Here is a 20,655-nt window from a genome sequence, read left to right as displayed (position 1 = left end):
TGCAAAGTGGATTATTAGCTATTCTAATCCCATTTATGTAAAAATTTATCATAACCTACTCTCTTATATCTTGGATCCTGACTCACTATTGTATTGTCTTGATCTCTATATATAATGACTAGGAATATATATTTTAATATTATAGATTTCTATGGAACCAACCTTGGTGCCCTTCAACAGACGAATGGATTAAGAAAATGTGGCATATATGCAAAATGGAATATTACTCCGCCATAAAGAATGAAATTATGGCATTTGCTGTAAATGGATGAAACTGGTGACTATCATGTGAAGTGAAATAAACCAACCCCAAAAAACCAAATGCCAAATGTTCTCTCTGATACTGGGATTCTAACACACAATAGAGGTCAGGAGAGGGAAGAATAGAAGTTCACTGGATTAGACAAAGGGGAATGGGGTGAAGGGAAGGGGGATGGGAATAGGAAAGACAGTAGAATGAATCAAACAACTTCCCTATGTTCATATATGAATACATGACCAGTGAAACTCCACATCAAGTGCAATGGCAAGAATGGGATCCTAATTAGAATAAGTTATACTCCATGTATGTATAATATGTCAAAATACACTCTACTCTCATGCATATCTAAAAAGACAAAAAAAAAATCCTAACACAAATACAAATGACTCCCAAAGACATCACACTGGGTTTAGAGCTTCAATGTCTGATTTTGAGATGGAGTATAATCATTCAGTTCATAAAACTAGTAATCATTCATTTTATAAAAGACATAGTTTTTGCTGTTTGTTCATTTCTGTAGATGAAATTTAGATTCATACATTTACCTATGGATTAAGTTGTATTATTATGTTTCTCTTCATATGTCAAGCTTTAATCTTTTTCGGAACAATGTGTACTATTAAAAACAACTGCATTGTGTTGGTGAATATGGGTCTCAACTATTTTTTCTGAAAAAAAAATTTTAATATTGTCCACCCAAAGTTTGTTTGAAAGTATCATTAGACAAAAGATGTTTAAATTCAATAATGCATCTCAGGCAAAAGTTAAGCCCACCCATATGATGGTAGGAAATGTATGGTCATTCGCCTAATCTCAAGAAATCCAGTACTCATTCCTGCATAAATTATTTTTAGTTCCATAAAATAAGAAATATGAATTTTTTAAAAAATAATTTTAGTTGTAGATGGACACAATACCTTTGTTTTATTTATTTTTATGTGGTGCTAAGGATCAAACCCAGTGCCTCACACATGCTAGGCAAGAACTCTACCACTGCGCTACAACACCAGCCCTGATATGAATGTTTTTATGGATGAAGAACAAAGAGATACTTTGCTCTCATACCTACTGCAACATAGGAGTTTACACACAAAATGAAAATGGCAATAATTGTTTCAAAGAAGTGCAGACAGTACTGATACTCAAATTGTAACTCAGTATATTTGGGGTGTATTATTTTGGAATCTTTCATAAGGAAAAGATGTTCATTAACTTCTGACGTCCTTGAGTCATGGTTGAAACCATTCGAGTCACTTCATTAAATTTCTCTCCACAAAGATTTTTGGCCTGGTTTATTGTGTTTTCCAGACATAATGAGCCTATGGTGGGAATTATAACACTGAGTCATGGACAATGCTGACTATTTTAGCTCACCAAGAGCACATATGAAAGTGTTCACCATGCAGGAGTATGCACAGACTCTAAACTATGTCTGTGGCTTTAAATCTTCTTTTATTAGATGTTATTGCCTTTTCTAAAGGATCCAGGACTGGAATTCATACTGATCTCAAGTAGCAAAAAAGAATGCAAACAACATCATAAGATAAAGAACAATTGGCACTATCTGTAACATTTTTTTCTTTCTGTACAGTTCCACCAATTAATGTATGGAATTGTATTGATGTAAGTCTTGAACAAGCCAAGTCAAATTTATTCTTGCATTAAATATTTTAAAAACACTTCGAAGTCCTTGCCTTTCTGCTTCATGTTTTTAGAACTCTGTAGCAGATGTCTCAGAATCTTTACTAGTGAAAATATTAAGATATTTCTTCAGTGAAAACCAGAGGGAGAGACAGAGAAACAGATTAAAATGTTTCAGAGCAAACCTCCAAAAGCTGAGTATATGTTTGTTTGTTTGTTTGTTTGCAAAAATATTTATCCACTGACTGATTGCTCCAACAACTTAAATACCACCAGATGTATTAGGCATTCTTCATCTAACTTCAGATTCATTGGCCAATCAAATTCATTTAGAAGTTGAATCAATTAGTTTGCATATAGTGTCAATTTTATCATTGTATGTAACAGTAAAAACTTTTGTCACTCTGAGTTTAGGTCCATGCTGAGGTCACTGAACTATAACCATTCACGGCTATACTTTAAATTTATTTCCCAAGAACATGTGCCTCCTAAGGCATAATGGTATCACAAGAAGTGACTCATTCTTACCAGAATATTGATGGTCACCTGAGCAGTAGCCCTTCTTTGTCTGATGGGGTCAGGAACTACATCATTGTCCAAGTCTGCAATCCTCACGGTTATCTGGTACTGTGATTCAACTTCTCTGTCTAGTGAACCTAGTAGCTTTATCATACCTGACACAAAAATAATGGGAAACTTGTTACCCCTGAATTACCAAACATCTTCAATTTATGCTGAATTATAAACTATAAAAATGAAATATACTCATTATAACAACACATGGAAATTAACTAGTACAAACCAATGTAGTCGTATTTATACTCCCAAAGTATAATTTAGCAACCAAATCACAACAGATGTTAATCCATAATATTTTAGTCACATTCTTAGGTATATGAGAACATACATGAGCAGACTTTTTGAAACTCTGATATACTGAGCTTTCATACTTTCTTTGCAGTACTTGAGAAATTTATAGATACATCTAACACACCAAGGTGAACACAGCATAATTCAAGAGAAATTTTTATTCAAGATGTTCTCATTCTCACCATTTCTAAATAAAATAGATTCCAAATGAGTACATGACCTCTTTATTTTTATTATTGGTGTGTTTTTACAATACCTGTATCTGGTTCAATGTAAAATTTGGGAGGTGTTCCCAAATTGCCTCCAACAATGGTATATTTTATATTGTTAAATGGCCAGTCTGCATCTGTAAATGTAATTTTTCCAACTAGTGTATCAACTGGACTATTTTCAAATATACTGAAGGTAACCAATGTAGTTCCAACTGGATTCAGTTCATTTATTCGACTCACCCTTACAATGATTGTAAGAATTGCTATGGAAAAAAATATACATAAAAAACATCATTAGGGAAATCATGTCTCCAATAATTTTTATTTTCTTTTTCCTTTTTAATTAATACCTTATAATATTAAATATGAAGGATATGAATTACGAAAATACATTTATATTGATGTTTCATTATTACATTTTACCTTTTAAGTTATAGAGCATTTGAAGTTAAATTTAGGATTAAAACACTTTATTAACTGTTTCTTAACACCTGTCAAAACAATTGTGTTTTGTAGTGTGATCATATATAAATAATATTCTGAATTAAAAATCACAGTTTATCATGAACAACATAGTGCTCAATGGTTGGAATAATTTTACTCAAGTCTGACAAAAATAGTCATTAATGAAGGAAATGCAATTTACTCTGAGAATCTGAATATTAGTATTTTCTGTAGTGCAGAATTTAAAAAATGCTTGAGAAATCTTTCAAATACACAAAGATTACAGAAAAGTTCATTTTTGACATCGTCTTCAAATGTCAAAATTTCTGTATTACACATTTTAACATAATTATCTCAACCTAGTTCCAGTTTTAATTTAGTCTTTTGGGTTTTAAATAGTAGTACATATGTAGTAAATAAGTTAATATAATAATACTTTATATGCTTTAATACAACAGATCATAGGAATATTTTAAATATAATAAAATACTAATTTTTAAAAATATTGGTCATTTTATGTAACTCAAATAATTTTAATATTTCAATGTATTAACTTCTTACTTGAGAGTGCAGGACTTCCTCCATCAGACACTCTCACAAATAACGTATATTTGAAGTGCATTCCTGCAAAAATAGCATTATCAAAATCTAGATGTGTAGGTCCAATCTGTAAGTGAAAAATATGTATCAACAGTTTTGTTTTGATTAAACATCTATTTTTCAATTACATGAATCCGAAGCTAAGATATATGACAAATAAGTGAAAGATGAAAATGTAGACAGTACTGTTCAATAAAAATATGATAGGCCACAAGCACAAGTTGCATGTGATTTTAACTTTTCTAGAAGCCGATTTAAAAATTAAACACAAGTGAAATTAACTTTAATTATGCTTTTTACTTATTCAAACATCCAAAACACTATCGTAACAACATGTAATCAACATTGAAAAACATTGGAGTTGTTTACCTTTGTTTGTTAATACTAATTCTGTGAAATCCATTACTTATTTCATAATTGCAGCTTACTTTCATTTGGATAAGCCACATTTCTAGTATTCAAAGGCATACAAAGCTAGAGGCTTCTATAAATTTATTACAAAATTAAGATAAGACTAGTGCATATTCTGGTACTTTATACTCATGTTATATTGTCAAGTATAATAATAGCAAAACTAAGGTATTATATTTCATGTTCTTTTGTTCACCCCATAGCATTTGCCCATTTCATATGCTCTCTTCAAAAATATAGATTGTCTCCACCTTACCATAGTTAAATTTACAATATTTTTATAGTGGTGCAAAAGTGATGTGTATTTAGTGGCAATGTACTTCAAATTTTGAGTTTTGATTCCTGGGCTAGTGAAAAGTAGTATGATATTCTCTTGTGATGCTGGGCAATGTCAGTTAACCACAGCTCTGTCAGTCACACCCGTCATGAGGGGGAACAATCAATTTTCTGCAGTGTTCTGTGTTCATAAGCTGTGGTGTTCTTTAGATTTGCAGTACTAAATGTATTTTCAACTTACAACATTTTCAATTTGAAATGGGTTTAATCTAGACATAACTCCATTATAAGTCGAGAAGCATCTGTAGTTATTATGTTGTATATTTAAGATTTGTTAAAAGAAGTTGTCATGAATTTCTTAGTATTCTTTCAAACTGACTTAGATCTGGGTTAGTATTAGTGGGAATAATCTCCCAGAAGTAAGCTTTGAATTTCAAGTTTCAAAATCATGCAAAAACAGAACTTGAGACCAGCTCTGTGAGAGAGGTCAAAGCATCTCATATTTTTGCTCTTTCCCTATACTCTCCTGGGAAGGATGTGCAGGGCAGGCATGATGTTTTCAGGATCTTTAATAATGTTAAATGTAAGGGGCAATCTAAGAGTCTTCCCTCCACAGTTCATGCATAATCACACAATCCTCAGGGTGGTCATAGAATAGACTAGATCTGAGACCATCTAAGGGAATACTGGAAATAATATGATTGCATTCTGTGCCTCCAAGCATTTCTGAAGTCCTTTTTGTGCCTCAGCCACATCCACATTAACTACTTTTCAAACCAATCAGCATTTATTAGGCAGGGAAGTTATATGCAGCAATTAAGTGATAAGTTAGGACAGAAAAGCCTAGGTATATAGCATTGTTTTAAGAAGAGTCTTATGTTTCAAGAATTTGAGAAATTAGGGACTGTAAATAAATTAGTCAAGTACGAGAAAAATAATTTCTTTGTTCATGAAGAAGAATATTAGGTGGTCTCTAAGGTACTTTCCAATGTTAAAATTCTGTAGTCTACATTCTAAGTGGCCAAAGAAAGGTAATATAAAGAATGTCAATGGCACTGAACAGATATAGTCAGGAAGTTAGTAATTCACACTGGTAGTTTTCCTCTAATATTACTACATGCTTTTCTCATCCTGTTTATGCATCCTGTTTATGGCAATATGAAAAACATAAATTGAACACTGAGAAAAACTACAACTACTATAAGATAATAACCAAAGGTAGACACAAATAAATAAACATAACTGTCAAAATTGACTTCTTACTTCCTCCCAAACCACAAAATTAATTCCTACATTTCAAGAAATTTAAATATGAAAGGTCATTTGTTAAAATATTTATAGGAAAATATGTGGTTTTTTTCAGATCAATAGGGAAAATATTGACTGGGTTGTAACCCAGTGTAGGGTGCTTGCCTAGCATGTGTGAGGTACTGGATTCGATTCTCAGTACCACAATAAATAAATAAATAAAGGTCCATCAATAGCTTAAAAAATAAGGAAAATAAAGCAGCAATGAATAAATACATGTTCATCCTGTTCATACAAGTGCCATGTCCAAATACTTGATGTTTATTCACATAATGGCAAATATACAAACAATGTGCAAACTTATTACCAAACAAGCTAAAGCATGGTACTATGTATGAGAGTACCAGTTATTGAAATAAGGCATTGAAGAAGAAACATGCTTAAACATTGCTGATGAGAGTTCAAGGTGATACAACCAGTTTGGAAAAAAACTCAGCACTACTTCCTGTAATTGAGCATTTACTTACACTGCGACAAGGCAGTTCTGTTATAACCTAGAGAAAATGTTGAATGAAGGTACCAAGAGTAATACACAATGATATTCATTATAATATTATACATAATAAGCAAAAAATAAAAGGAAATTCAAGTCTGCATCAATAGGAGAAAGACCAGAATCATCCAACAGAATATTAAGAAATAGTATGGAATATTAGAGCAATTATATTGATAGCTATGCCCCATATATAGACAACTGTTAGAAGCATAACATAAATATCAAGTTAGGAGACTGCATATATGATATCATTTCTTTTAAAGCTTCTCAGTATAGTTCAGGTATATATATATATATATATATAAAATTATATATATATATATATATATGAATGATGAAACTAAATTCCTTAAGGTAATAACAAACACAAAATTCAGGATACGTATTTCCTCTGGAGGACAAGTGACAGGGCTCCCTGAATGCCAAGCTGCGCAACTGGCCTAGAGTTCTCTGTCCAGAAGCGACCGACGAGCAGTAGAGCGGCAGAGTGGCAATCCCGGGGGTCCCGTTGGGGGTCAAGCACCGCCCCCTGCCACGTGGAGCCTGCCATGCTGGTGCAGTGGTCTGAGGCATCTGAGAGCCAAGATGCACCTATCGCCCTTTGTCCAGACCTGGGCATACTACCAATTCCTGCTCCAGAAACCCACTCCCCACAGTGCTGCAGCCCAGAACCTGCAAGCATAGACCATCCCAAGATCTCAACCTCCAGCTTCCTGACCTGTGGCAAGAAAATGGAAGGGAGGCTGACCTGATTAGAAGTCGGGACTGGAGAGTTGACCAAAAGCCTTTGTACATTTCCTAATCCTAATTAGCATAAATTTAGACCAATAGCATTGGTCCTTCAAACCCTAATTAGCATAAGCTTGGGACCAATAGCAGTAACCCAAAAGTTATATAAACACCTAAGCTTATATACTTGGAGGGAGAAGACCTGCTTTTAGGTCCTCTCTTCCCTGCTGGAGTTCTGTTCCTGTTTCTTTTTTTTTTTTTTTAGATATCATTTATTGACTAAAATTTTAATTTTAGTATTTGATTGCCATCCCCCTTATTTTATAATTTATTCCTACACACTTCAATTTTTCTTGCATAACTGATTACACTAAGTATATATTTTTCTGCTAGTCCAACACCATTTAAATTTTTGTCTTTTTCATCATGTTTTTTTTTTTTTTAAATTGATATAAATTGTTGTTACACTTTATTATTTAGGGAATAATGACCAAAAAAAATCTGTATGTATTCATTACAGATGCTGGCTTGTTTCCTGAATATTTTTTTTTCATGTATTTTTTTTTCTTTTTTTTTTATTATTATTTTTTTTTATTGTAAACAAATGGCATGGTATTGGTACCAAAATAGAAAGGTGGATCAATGGTACAGAATAGAGGACACGGACACAAACCCAAATAATTACAATTTTCTCATACTAGACAAAGGGGTCAAAAATATGCAATGGAGAAAAGATAGCCTCTTCAACAAATGGTGCTGGGAGAATTGGAAATCCATATGCAACAGAATGAAACTAAACCCATAACTCTCACTGTGCACAAAACTAAACTCAAAATGGATTAATGACCTCGGAATCAGACCAGAGACCTTGCATCTTATAGAAGAAAAAGTAGATCCAGAGCTTCAACATGTCGGCTTAGGATCAGACTTCCTCAACAGGACTCCCATAGCACAAGAAATAAAAGCAAGAATCAATAACTGGGATAGATTCAAACTAAAAAGCTTTCTCTCAGCAAAGGAAACTATCAGCAATGCAAAGAAAGAGCCTACAGAGTGGGAGAAAATGTTTGCCACTCATACTTCAGATACAGCACTAATCTCCAGAATCTATAAAGAACTCAAAAAACTCTACACCAAGAATGCAAATAATCCAATCAACAAATGGGCTAAGGAAATGAATAGACACTTCACAGAAGATCTACAAGCAATCAACAAACATATGGAAAAATGTTCAACATCTCTAGTAATAAGAGAAATGCAAATCAAAACCACCCTAAGATTCCATCTCACCCCAATTAGAATGGCGATTATCAAGAATACAAGCAACAACAGGTGTTGGCGAGGATGTGGGGAGAAAGGTACACTCATACATTGCTGGTGGGGCTGCAAATTAGTGCAGCCACTCTGGAAAGCAGTGTGGAAACTCCTTAGAAAACTTTGAATGGAGCCACCATTTGACCCAGCTATCCCACTCCTTGGTCTATACCCAAAGGACTTAAAATCAGCATATTACAGAGATACAGCCACATCAATGTTCATAGCTGCTCAGTTCACAATAGCCAGATTGTGGAACCACACTAGATGTCCTTCAATTGATGAATGGATAAAGAAACTGTGGTATATATATACAATGGAATATTACTCAGCCATAAAGAATGATAAAATTATGGCATTTGCAGGCAAATGGATGAAACTGGAGAATATCATGCTAAGTGAGATAAGCCAATCTCAAAAAACCAAAGGACAAATGATATCGCTAATAAGAGGATGATGACTCATAATGGGGGGTGGGAGGAGTTAGTGTTAGGGTTAGAGTTAGGATTAGGGAGGGGGGCAAGAATGGAGGAAGGAAGGACTGTATGGAGGGAAAAGAGGGGTGGGAGGGGTGGGAGGGGTGGGAGGGGTGGGGGGGAAGGGAAAAAATAACAGAATGAATCAAACAACATTACCCTATGTAAATTTATGATTACACAAATGGTATGCCTTTACGCCATGTACAGAGAAACAACATGTATCCTGTTTCTAACTTTAAGTTAAATCTTGCTCTTACAGTCACTCTCTGACTCATCCTGATCTGTGGATTTCACAAAACAAGAACCCAGAAAGTAGAAATTGAGGGTGAGTCTCTGGGGTCTTCTGCAATACTGGAGGGCATGGCCAGATATTAAGAGCTGCGACCTTAGCAGACCCCACCACCCACCTGAGAATGGAGTTTCATCTCAAAACTCTAATTTCACAAGAAGGGTGGGAAAGGGTGAGACAGCTGTTAGTGATTTTGTAATTCTGAAGTGAAGTGATGGATTCAGTGGTTCATTTTATTACTATGCTGTATAATTTGCAAGTGTTAATTATGTTATCTTAGAAGTATCAAACATGTCATCCTTGGATAATAGTTAAGAATGGGTCGACTAATAAAGTATATTGGGGTGATTTTTCAGATCAATGTCCATTGAAGAGAAATAACCTAATAAAATACATGGCTAGCAATAATGACTTAGAGAAATATTCATTTCATTACTTTACTTAAAAGTTCAATCTATTGCATATGAAATAGTTTGGATTAAATAGTAATTCATTGTTAAACATTAAAATTACACACTATTCCTGGTATCCTGGTGAAAATCATTCCTTTATTAATTGAGATAAATTTAAAGTTAATATACACTAATCTACTTAAGAGCTTTAATCATTATTTTAACATAAAGTTTTGGTGCTTATTATAAATCCACATTTTGAGTGACTGCTAAAGCTATTTCCCCTCTTACTATGATGCAAATGCCAATGTATGGTGCATAAAAAAACTTGTTTCTAGATTGTGGTCTTTTGTGAGTTTAAAGCTTAAGCATTGTTGGAAAACCAAATGTTTCATTTCTATATTTCTCTAGTAGATATTTAATTCACTAAGTTTTAAAATTATCTTTCTGGTTTTTTTTTGTTTGTTTGTTTGTTTGTTTTTTACAAACTGGCTTCTCTTCCCTTGCTGCTATGGCAAGATTAGGATGATACCATCAAAATAACCCTTTTTTAACTTAATACCCTCTTGAGAAAATTGTAGTTGTTCTCATTCCAGTCATATAATAATTGGGGGAAAAAGAAAAAGGGATTATATCACATATCAGTAAGCTGAATTGAAGTTAATATTCTACAATCTCCAGGGAAAGGTAGGAAAATCAGTGGTTTTGATTTTGTGAACTTTCTGACTGGATTTATTTTAGTCAAAATTAGAGTAGGTTCAGTACAATAATTTTGCTATTGTTTATTTGTGTAATTTCTGTACTTGTTTAATTTGTTTCATTCTTGTTAGAGTTGTCTGAATAGGAAGAATTCAAAGATACATTACATAGTGCCATGATTTTTACCCTCCTAATTGAGGATGTTTTGGTACTGCATTATTTTTCATTATTATCAGAATATATATAATATAGTTTATAACAATCTCAGTTAATATTCTGGTTATATATCAGTAATATCTTCTTACTGCAAAGAATTGTGAAAAGGCAGTCTTGATGCATTTGGCAGTAATTTGTTACTAAATCCTGTCAATGGCTTACAAAATGATTTGAAATTTCAATTTTCTTCATTTCTGACTCATTAATACATATCCAACCAGCATCAAACATGTCATATTCCTAGTTTTTTCTTTCTTTCATTAATATTTTCACATATTTTTTTCTTTCACTAATTGGGGAAACAGGGGAAATATGTAATTAGTGCTATCATGGGAGAGAGATAAAATGCTGAGAACTTAAGGAAAGGCACCTGATGCAGACATGAGGGAAAAGAAACATCACAGACAGTTTCCTAAAAGAAATGTTAATGCAAATTATGAAGATTGTGCAAAAGGGGACGTGGGAAATGGGAACACAAAAAAGCTAGGGTAGATTTTCTAGCAATATGAACAGCATTATGATTGAAAGGCAGTTGGGACTGGGGTTGTGGTTCAGTGGTAGAGTACTTGCCTGGCATGTGTGAGGCACTGGGTTTGAATCTCAGCACCACATAAAAATAAATGAATAAAATAAAGGTCTATAAATCTCTAAAAAATATTTTAAAAATTGAAAGGCAGAATTGAAAGACATGAAAAATTCTGTGCCTCAATCACAGTGTGGGACAACAAATGGTAAAGATAGAGGGGTTTGTTTGAAATGCATCTTGGATAGAAATTCAATTTCAATGAAGTCAGTATTAAAACAAAGTGAAAAAAGTACTTGTTTCTTATATCTTGTTCAGTCAGTCCATGTTGGATTGCTCAACAGCTAATTGGTCAGATAAGCAACATTTTTATAATGTGTTGAACACAATGCCTGATCTATCTTTTTAAAAAAAAAAATATGATATAGCAACATGTAGCCTGACTTTGACCTCAAAATTTATAGGAAATAAAATCTCTATTTCCCAAATTGATAAAATATTTTAGCTATTGCGTATTCCAGAATATAGCAATAAAGTATGCACAATTATTCTAATTATATACCAACCTCGCTAGTTATTTAATATGTTCATTAATGGTAATTTTAACACACTCCAAAGGAGTAGACAGTATTTTATCATAGAACCATTTCTTCAAGGAAATTTGTAACCTTCCTAGTTCAGTTCTCAAGATTAAAATTGCATTCCAGTGTTCATCCCAAAGCAAGATATGTTGTTGGTAATTTAAGGTTCAGTTGAAAATTCAGGAACAAATTCTGCCATCAGCTATTTGAACTACTGTAGTTCATTAAGAATTTAATAATAATAAAAATAAAAATAAAATGTTTTTCTATTTAAGGTTAATTACAAGTTCACATTCAGAGAGCACTTTAAAATACTTACTTTCAGTTCATTGTTTGTGAGAGTAAAGGTTGTGTTTGAAAAAGAATCCATAATCAAATGATAAGTTATGTTGTTATTAGGAACAGTTTCATCCTTATCTGTGCACATTAGAGAGACTAAAAGAGTTTCAGTTGGGATGTTTTCAGGAAGTTCAATTCTGTAATGAGTAAAACATAAGAAAAAATGTGGTATAACATGTTAATCAAAATTTATGCAGATGATAATATTTAGCATAAAAGATGTTTTAAAATGTTCTTACATTTTAAATAACCACTTTGCCAATAAGAAAATCACAGGGTTGGTGAAAAGTTGCATGAGAAATTATTTGGCATCCCTGCTAAGGCCAAGGGAAATGAAGTACTTTTAAGCTCAATAGAAAAGCTGCATATTACTAAAATATACATATTATTGAACAAAATGACAATTTGTACCTCAAATTCCCAATTTTATATTTATAGATTTTAGAATTTAATCAGTCCCTCATTGTCTTCATTTTTTAAATAAGGAAACTGAGAATCCCTTGCTATTAAATTTACAGGAGAGTAAGCAGGAACTGTTGGTTCTGATCAATATTGATATTTCCCTCTACATGTCCCAATTTCCCCATAGCTCCTGCACTTGGTTTATGTGAGGTTTCCTGGTTAGTGAAATACAAAGGAAGACTTTATCGGCTCAAGGTAAGGTGGTTAATATTTGGGGCACCTTCCACATGTTCTCCCTCCCTTCTGTCCATGTGGTTGGGAGCAGAAGGGAACAACATTGCAAAGTGAAAATACTGAATAAACTGGGATCCCTGAGTCAGTGTGGAGGAGTGCCACACCGTATGGCCAGCAAGCCTGTACTCTTCTTCTCATAAAAGGCAAAGAGATGCTTATTGAATTTAGCTAATGGTATGTATCTTTTAATTTTTTAACTATAATTAATTGGTAAATATTTTGACTAGTGCAAACAACTACAGTTGTATGTTTTCCTCAATTGTATAAGGATATTATTAATTTAATCACTGAAAATATCTTTGGACTAAAAAAATAGTGAAATAAAAGATGAATTGTCTAATTTATTAATGTGAAGAATGTTCTAGATTAAATCTTATAATATTCCTTCAATAAGTATCTATAGGCCACTAGCTAGAATAGAAAGTGAAGGGAAACTACTATGGAGTGTGCAGAATTATTGTTTGTTATTTTAGCCTTCTCATTATTTTAGCAAAAAAACAGCAATGACAAAAAGTTTACAAAGTAAAAATTGATTATTTTTTAACCTTAAATTTATTTTTTACCTGGTACATAGAAATGTACAATTGATACGTATTCATGGGTACTGTGTGATGTTTTAATATATGCATACCCTGTGCACGTTCAAACATATCTGTCACTTCAAACATTTATCATTTTTATAGTGAAAATTTTCAAAATTCTTTCTTTTAGCTTTAGAAATACACTATACATTCCCATTATCTATAGTCACCCTATTATGCAATAACACACCAGCATTTATTAATCCTATCTAACTAAAACTCAGTACCTGTTGATCAGCCTTTCCTTTCCTTCCTCCCCCCTGCTCTCCCAACTTCTGGAGCCACCATTTAGTCTATGAGAGCATAGAAGTTGAATCTTGAAGTACAATAGAGCAAAGACACTTTTTTACATTTGCTTTTTTTACTGTTTTATTACTATGAAATGATCAAATACATATCTGCATTTTTATTCACAAAATATCATTTAAAATGGGAGATAAGTTATTCTTGGGCAAACTACCCCAAATCTTTCATAACATATAAAATGTCATTTCTGCTATTAAAGTGAAAATTCTGATGAAGCAGGCGCTCCCTGGCTCCATTGCATGACTAGCTAAATTCTGCATATAGTGGACATTAGTCCCATTCCCATGACCTTTTGATGCTGGAAGCACACATTTCCAAGGTTTTCCTCAGGTTTTCTATATACCAGTTAAGCATTCATATTCCAAAAATCCAAAATCTGAAATGCTCCAAAATCTGATATGTGAGCACTCAAAGGGTTTCAGATTTTAGAGCATTTGAACTTGTTCTTTATCCATTTTTGAGAGCAAATAAAAGCAGATCCACTTATTTCAGGGAGGAGAAAGAAAGGGAAGCTGCATATTATCTGAAAATAAGGTAAGGAACTGATGAAGGGCTTCTGCTTCCTTCAGGGATGACAAGATGCTTACTCTCTATTTATCTCCTGTATCTCTGCCAACATCTGAAGACCATACAATTGCTATGGTAACTTACGTGTAAATATCCTGTGAGCACTGAGGTGGATTGTCATTCACATCTTGTAGAATCACTGTGAGTGTCCCAGTTGTTGAATGCATCCGATTGTTGTCATAAACTCTAATATATAATACCCAAGACTTTGGTGTGGCTACATCCTCATAATCCAAAGGATAGGCAATTGTGACCTCTCCTGAATCTAAAAGGCAAGCAAATGAAAATGTATTCAGCATTAATAAGATGAATAATTTATGATTTACAATAATGGCATGGATAAAATAATTCTAGGAACAAAATAAAGGTCAGTTGCTGACCTGCTGTAGTTCCCAAGCTAGTTACAACTTTGGATTTGTGAAGAGTGGGAGCTGGGTAAGTGAGAGGGGAAAAGAGAAGCCTCTTGAACTGTGTAGATCAGACAGTATTTCATGGGAGGGTAGTGGAGTAAATACACTGAGGCTTAGACTGAGTGTGGAAACATGAGCACAGAAATCCAGAGAGAAGATTGGGGTGGCTTGAAGGTGGCTATGTAGATGTGTGATAAACAAAGAAAAAGAACAAAAAGAAAAATTGATATTTTAATTAGGAACTGCTTTTTAAATCATTTTATTGTATCTACATTTGCAAAGCATGTAACATGTATAAAATACTAGACAGTGTTTTTATAAACAGTGTTTTTTATGCTAAATGTAAATACATATTTGATGCTTGATGTCATCTCTTATGTTGATAGTTCTCCTGGCATTGTGTTTTGTCTAGAGTGCATTCCCTAATTAATTCTTCAAGAAAACCTATAGGCATAATATTTTTTTATTGCTTTCACCTTCCTAAAATTTTATCTGCTGTCTTTACCTGTGAAGTTATTTTGCTGGATATAAATTTTCAACCCTCATTGTGTTTTCAAGTTTCTTAAATATGTTACTTCATTGATTGATGGAGAAGATGTTGCAAAAATTCATTCGTGGTATAATTATCATTCTCTTATAAATAACTTAGTCTTTTTTTGCCTAAAGGCTCAAACACTTTTTTCTAAGCTAACGTCAATACTATACTGGAATGTGTCTCAGATTTAGCCATTCTGGATTGATTTTCCCAAGAACCTCACATTTCTTAATATGTAGCTTCAGATCTTTTATTATAGAAAATGTATTCTTTTTCCCCATTTTCTTATAGGTGCATTATAATTACTCATAATAGTGATATTGGTTGCTATATATTCATATATGTACACAAGATAATAATATTTGGTCAAAGTCATTTTCCAGTATTTCCCCTTTCCCACCCCTTCTCCCTCCCCTAGGCCCCTTACTCTTTTATACTGATCTCCCTTGCTTTTCATGAGATATTCCCTGCTTTTCTCTTTCTTTATCTTCTCTAGCTTCCACATATGAGAGAAAACATAGGACTCTTGACATTCTGAGTTGGCTAATTTCACTGAATGTAATGTTCTCAGTTTCTATCTATTTTCCTGCAAATGACATAATTTCCATTCTTCTTTATGGCTGAATAAAACTCCATTGTTGTTAATATGTCACATTTTCTTTATCCATTGGCAGATACCTAGGCTGGTTCTATAATTTGGATATTGTGAATTATGCTGCTATAAATATGGGTATACATATATTATTGTAGTGTGATGATTTAAAAACTTTAGACCAAGGAGTGGTATAGCTGGGTCAAATGATTCCATGCCCAGTTCTGAGAAACCTCTATACTGGTTTCCATAGTGGTTGTGCTAATTTACAATCTTACCAACAGTGCAAAAGTGTTCCTTTTGCCTGCATCCTCTCTTGCATTTATTATTGTTTGTATTCTTGATGATTGCCATTCTGACTGAAGTGAGATGAAATTTCGATATAGTCTAGGAATGTATACTTGAATGACACTTTTGTTTTTTGGGTCTGTTGCTTTTGTTTGCTTCCTCAGGAATTTGTAGAATATGATTTAAAGTCTTGGCTTTTCTCTGCCTGTCCTTAATAACTATATTTTTTAAATTTTTATTTAAATATAATATTAGATTTTTAAATAAAAATAAATCTATGGAGATTTTTTTTCCTGATAATCTGAGAGTAAGTTGCTAGCATAATACTTCATTCTCTGATATTTTGATGTACATTTCCCAAAATATACATGACACAAATATCAAAATCAGGAATTTAACATCAATACATTTAATATGGAAAGTCTCATTCAAATTTCACTGATTGTGTCAATTTTTTTAATTAAAAAATTCAATTCAGAATTACACATTGTCAGGTCTCCTTAGTCTCCAACTTTTTCAACTGAACAAGTTCTTATATCTTCCCTTGAGTTTTACAACCTTAATTCTTTCAAAAATTTTAAAAAGAGAACAATTTTGGAAAATTTTTCTTCTCAAATTAAATTAGCCTGATGTTTTCGTAATCGATTCAGGTTTTAAAGCTTTTGGTTAAATAGCACAGAAGTTATACTTCATTTTGTCAGTTTGTTTCATTACTGATCATGTCCACCTTAATTGCTTGACTAAGCAGGCATCTGCCAGTTTACTCCATTCCAAAGTTATTGTTTAACCCTGTGCAAAAAGTATTTTGTGGAGAAGCCTTTGAAACTACATACTCTTCCTCTACCTCATCACACTGTCGATTTATGTACATATTCATGTCTCCGTGGACTCATGGTGTCCCATTTTATTTGATGGGTTTAATCTACAGCTATGCTTATTTGATTATTTTTACTGATATGTAATATTTATAATCTTTATGGAGTAATGTATGATAATTTGACATATGTATACAATGTGTAACAACCAAATCAAGGTAATAAGTGCTTTATATTCTAAAATGTTAGTCATTTTTATGTCCAAGTAACTCAAATACTCCTATTTTCTCATTATTTTGAGATAAATCACACTTTTATAACTAGTGATTATTACTGTGCTGTAGAGAGCCAGTACTAATTCCTCCTACTACCTACCTTTTGGTACCTCTTAATGTTCTTTTCATCTCCCTTCCCTGTCCTTCCCAGTCTCTCATGACAGTGTCACACAGTTCTATAAGATTGACTTTATAATTTCCACAAATAAATGAGAACATGTATTATTTATCTTTTTGTCTCTGGCTTATTTCACTTAACAGAATGATTTCTAGTTCAATCCATGCTGCAAAGGACAAGATTGTATTCTCTTTTAAAATGGAATAGTATTCCATTGTGAATACATACCACATGAACCTCATCCTTTTGTCCATTGGTGGACACCTTGATTGATTCCATGCATGATTATTTATTTCAATATTCCAATGGTCCTAGCATTGGAACCAATTCTGGGCAGTCAATTCTGGACAACTTCTGCATCTTCCTGACATTACTTGTTATTGTTTGAGTAGGTTGTTGCTTTCTGGTTCATCCTATATTTTAACTGCTATAGTCTCAAAAAGAGTCATTCCTCTACGGAGCTCTTGTAGGGGAAATGGTATGCAGAGGTCAGTATCGGTTCACGAGGTATACTCATTGCTTTTGTGACATCATGTTCCTAAACTCTTTTAATCTTATTGTAGACACAGGTACAGAATGTATGTATTTGTGTTTGTAGTATATACACATGTAGTTACATCAATATTTGTGTATTTGTGTATATTGTATGTAGACACATATATACAAATACATATATTAAAAAGCATAAATTCACTATGACACCTTCAATTTTAATTTATACCCATATGGTTCATTCTAGATTTTTTTCATTTTTTACACTAATAATTCACATTTCCTATAAGAGAATCAGCCTTTCTTTATCTTTAATGTAGTTATTTTATCAATCTTCCTTTATGTAACTACTGTCCTATCTATGCTGCCATCCTTCTTATACTTAGTTCAGGGACCCTTCTTTCTCTCAACCTAGACTATGACTTGCCACACCTAGCCTCCCCTCTCTGAATCATCTTCCCTAACCTCGGATTCTGACCCCCTATGTGGAACTCATTCTATCAATATGATGGTGTATATTTAATCCAATTATGCTTATATGTGAAAAAGCACATATCCTCTTTAAAAGATGAAAATGAAATCTTTCTTCCCTCCTCCTCCTTGTTTTATGCTTGAATTGTTAGAGGCATGAACTTCTAACTTCCAGTCATGTGAAATGTACACAGAGTTACAAGTGTCATAATCAAGTGGACTGAATTCAGTGCAGGTCTTCCACAGAAATTGATCCTATGAGTTTAAGTAAATTAAAACTCCTCTTCCAGGAGTTACATGATGAATGGGGGTTAGGACAGTAAAACCCCAAAGGGGTTATTATGCATGCAAAGTCCTAGGAAAATATATGATATAGAATAAATATTTAATTTATGTTAACTAGTATTCTAGTTTCCATGGGAAAGTTTGCCTCTCAGAGGAAAACCATACAATAAAATCCTAGGGAATACTGTTATGGATCTGCATTGTCTGAGAGTTTCCATACTTCTGAGAAGGAAGAAAAGATTACTTGTTACTTCATAGAAATATGTAAACATACTGCTAAATATTTTGAAGATGGTTTCATCCTAATAGAATGATAATCAGGCCTATTTTTAACTAGTGAAAAATGCATTATATTATAGTTTCTGAAATGATTAGCCACAAAACTTTTTTATACCTTCATTTATTGAAAATTCTTTTCGTGTACGTATAAATTCATAGTGTACCGAGTCCCCTATGTCTCTATCAGCTGCTGTCAACTTGACCAACATTGTTCCAACAGGCAGATTTTCATAAATATTAATAGGTGCATCTGGTATGTATCTGTGGGACAAAAGAGGTTTTTTTATCATTCAGTATAAACAAATGTCTATTTTCATCTATGTCACACAGCAAATATTTTAAATTTCATGTGATACATATTTTGTAACATTTTAAAACCACTGTCCTTAAATAATTTGTAGATTGTTATGTATACTAGGGAATGCTTACATATCATAAAATAATCTTACAAGATTTTTTTTTCTTTCTTTTTTTTTTTTTTTTTACATATACTCTGTCTCTAGTCCTTCCAATGACTAGTAAATTATGCTATTTTCCAGATGAGAAAATTCTAATACTTTGGCAATCATGTTTTCATTTCATATGTTTGAAAATATTTCAATATATACGCAAGTACTTATTGCCCCAATTCTCTTGAACTACCATTGATTCACCACATGAACATATCTATGAGTTTTCTGTACTATATTTTGCTTGTTAAAGAAAAATAGCAAGAAAATAGCAAACTTTAAAATCTATTCCACTAAAATGTTAATTCTCTTTGTAGTGTTGAAAGCAAAGTATAAATGCTTTTGACTTCTAATCTATGTTAAAAAAGCAATAATGAAGAGTTCATAGAATTTTGATTTCTAATTTTAAGAAAATTTACAATAGAAATAATAGTAAAACTTTGATATATGAACTGCTATAAAAAAGTTTTAGTGATGAAATCCTAGCACTTAAATATTTAGATTTCTCATTGCTTACGTAAGAATGGGACTCTCATCATTAACATTCTGGATGTTTATAGTGATGGTGCCAACACATGACTCCACAGGGAGATTCTCCTTCCTTCTCGCAGCAATTACAAACTGGAAATGCTAAAATAAACAAGAGAAGAGAGTAGTTTTTTTTTTTTTTCTTGTGTACTTAAAATATGCATCTTCTCTTTCATAAAATATGTTTTAAAAATAAAATTGAAAAACACTTCACAAAGCTGTTAGCATGAAAATGTAGATAGACTTTTTCCCAAAACACCTTAAAATCATTTGTGGAAAAGAATATCTCTTGTATTCTCATGCAGATTTTGCAATTACTGCTAACCTCCCAATTGTTATGAAACTGAAGTTATATTTTTGATAGTTTTCAGCATACTACATTTGAGGAAACATGTCAAATTTAAATTTGTTAAAATAGTTAAATAAAATTAACTTTATTGTTTAGGGAAAAATCCCTGAAGCTCAACAATTAACCTTTAGAAAAAAACTGAAAAAATTCAAATCTTTTAGAAGCTTCAGAATATAATTTTATTTAAAGAAGTAACATTCCAATGCCCTAAACAACTAGGAAATGTAGTCTAATAGGGTACTAACTAATTTTGATGAAGTCAAAGAATGATTGCAATTTTTTTGTTTTATTAAATTTAATTTTATAATAAGTAGATTATGTGTATGAGCAAAAAGTACTTCAAAATTCATTTAATCAAAAAAGATTGTAAGTGTTTAAGCTTTCTACTTCAGGAATACTTTAAATAAGTGAGAATAAATTGAAGATCACAGGTGGATATTCTAAAATTTGCATGAACACCAACATATTACCATTTAAGTAAATTATTATTCAGGAAAAAAGCATGTGTAAACTATTTAGAAGTAAGGTAGGATGTGTA

The 20,655-nt window shown here is 32.6% G+C and overlaps 1 protein-coding gene across 1 annotated transcript in view; it reads right to left on the bottom strand.

Annotated features, from left to right (window-relative positions):
* The window catches only part of LOC124991318 (cadherin EGF LAG seven-pass G-type receptor 2-like), a 138,975-nt gene that overhangs the window by 87,744 nt on the left and 30,576 nt on the right, over positions 1-20,655 (bottom strand). The window contains exons 10-16 of the mRNA XM_047562120.1: positions 19,758-19,870; positions 18,907-19,052; positions 14,316-14,496; positions 12,062-12,218; positions 3,991-4,096; positions 3,030-3,248; positions 2,432-2,577 (exon numbers count right to left, since the gene is read on the bottom strand). Of these exons, the coding sequence (XP_047418076.1) occupies positions 2,432-2,577; positions 3,030-3,248; positions 3,991-4,096; positions 12,062-12,218; positions 14,316-14,496; positions 18,907-19,052; positions 19,758-19,870 (1,068 nt within the window). The remainder of the gene's footprint in view (positions 1-2,431; positions 2,578-3,029; positions 3,249-3,990; positions 4,097-12,061; positions 12,219-14,315; positions 14,497-18,906; positions 19,053-19,757; positions 19,871-20,655) is intronic.

Source organism: Sciurus carolinensis, chromosome 8, assembly GCF_902686445.1.
Source record: "Sciurus carolinensis chromosome 8, mSciCar1.2, whole genome shotgun sequence".
NCBI lineage: Eukaryota > Metazoa > Chordata > Mammalia > Rodentia > Sciuridae > Sciurus > Sciurus carolinensis.
Note: the sequence above shows the minus strand (reverse complement) of the source record. Positions and strands in the feature narration are given on the sequence as shown.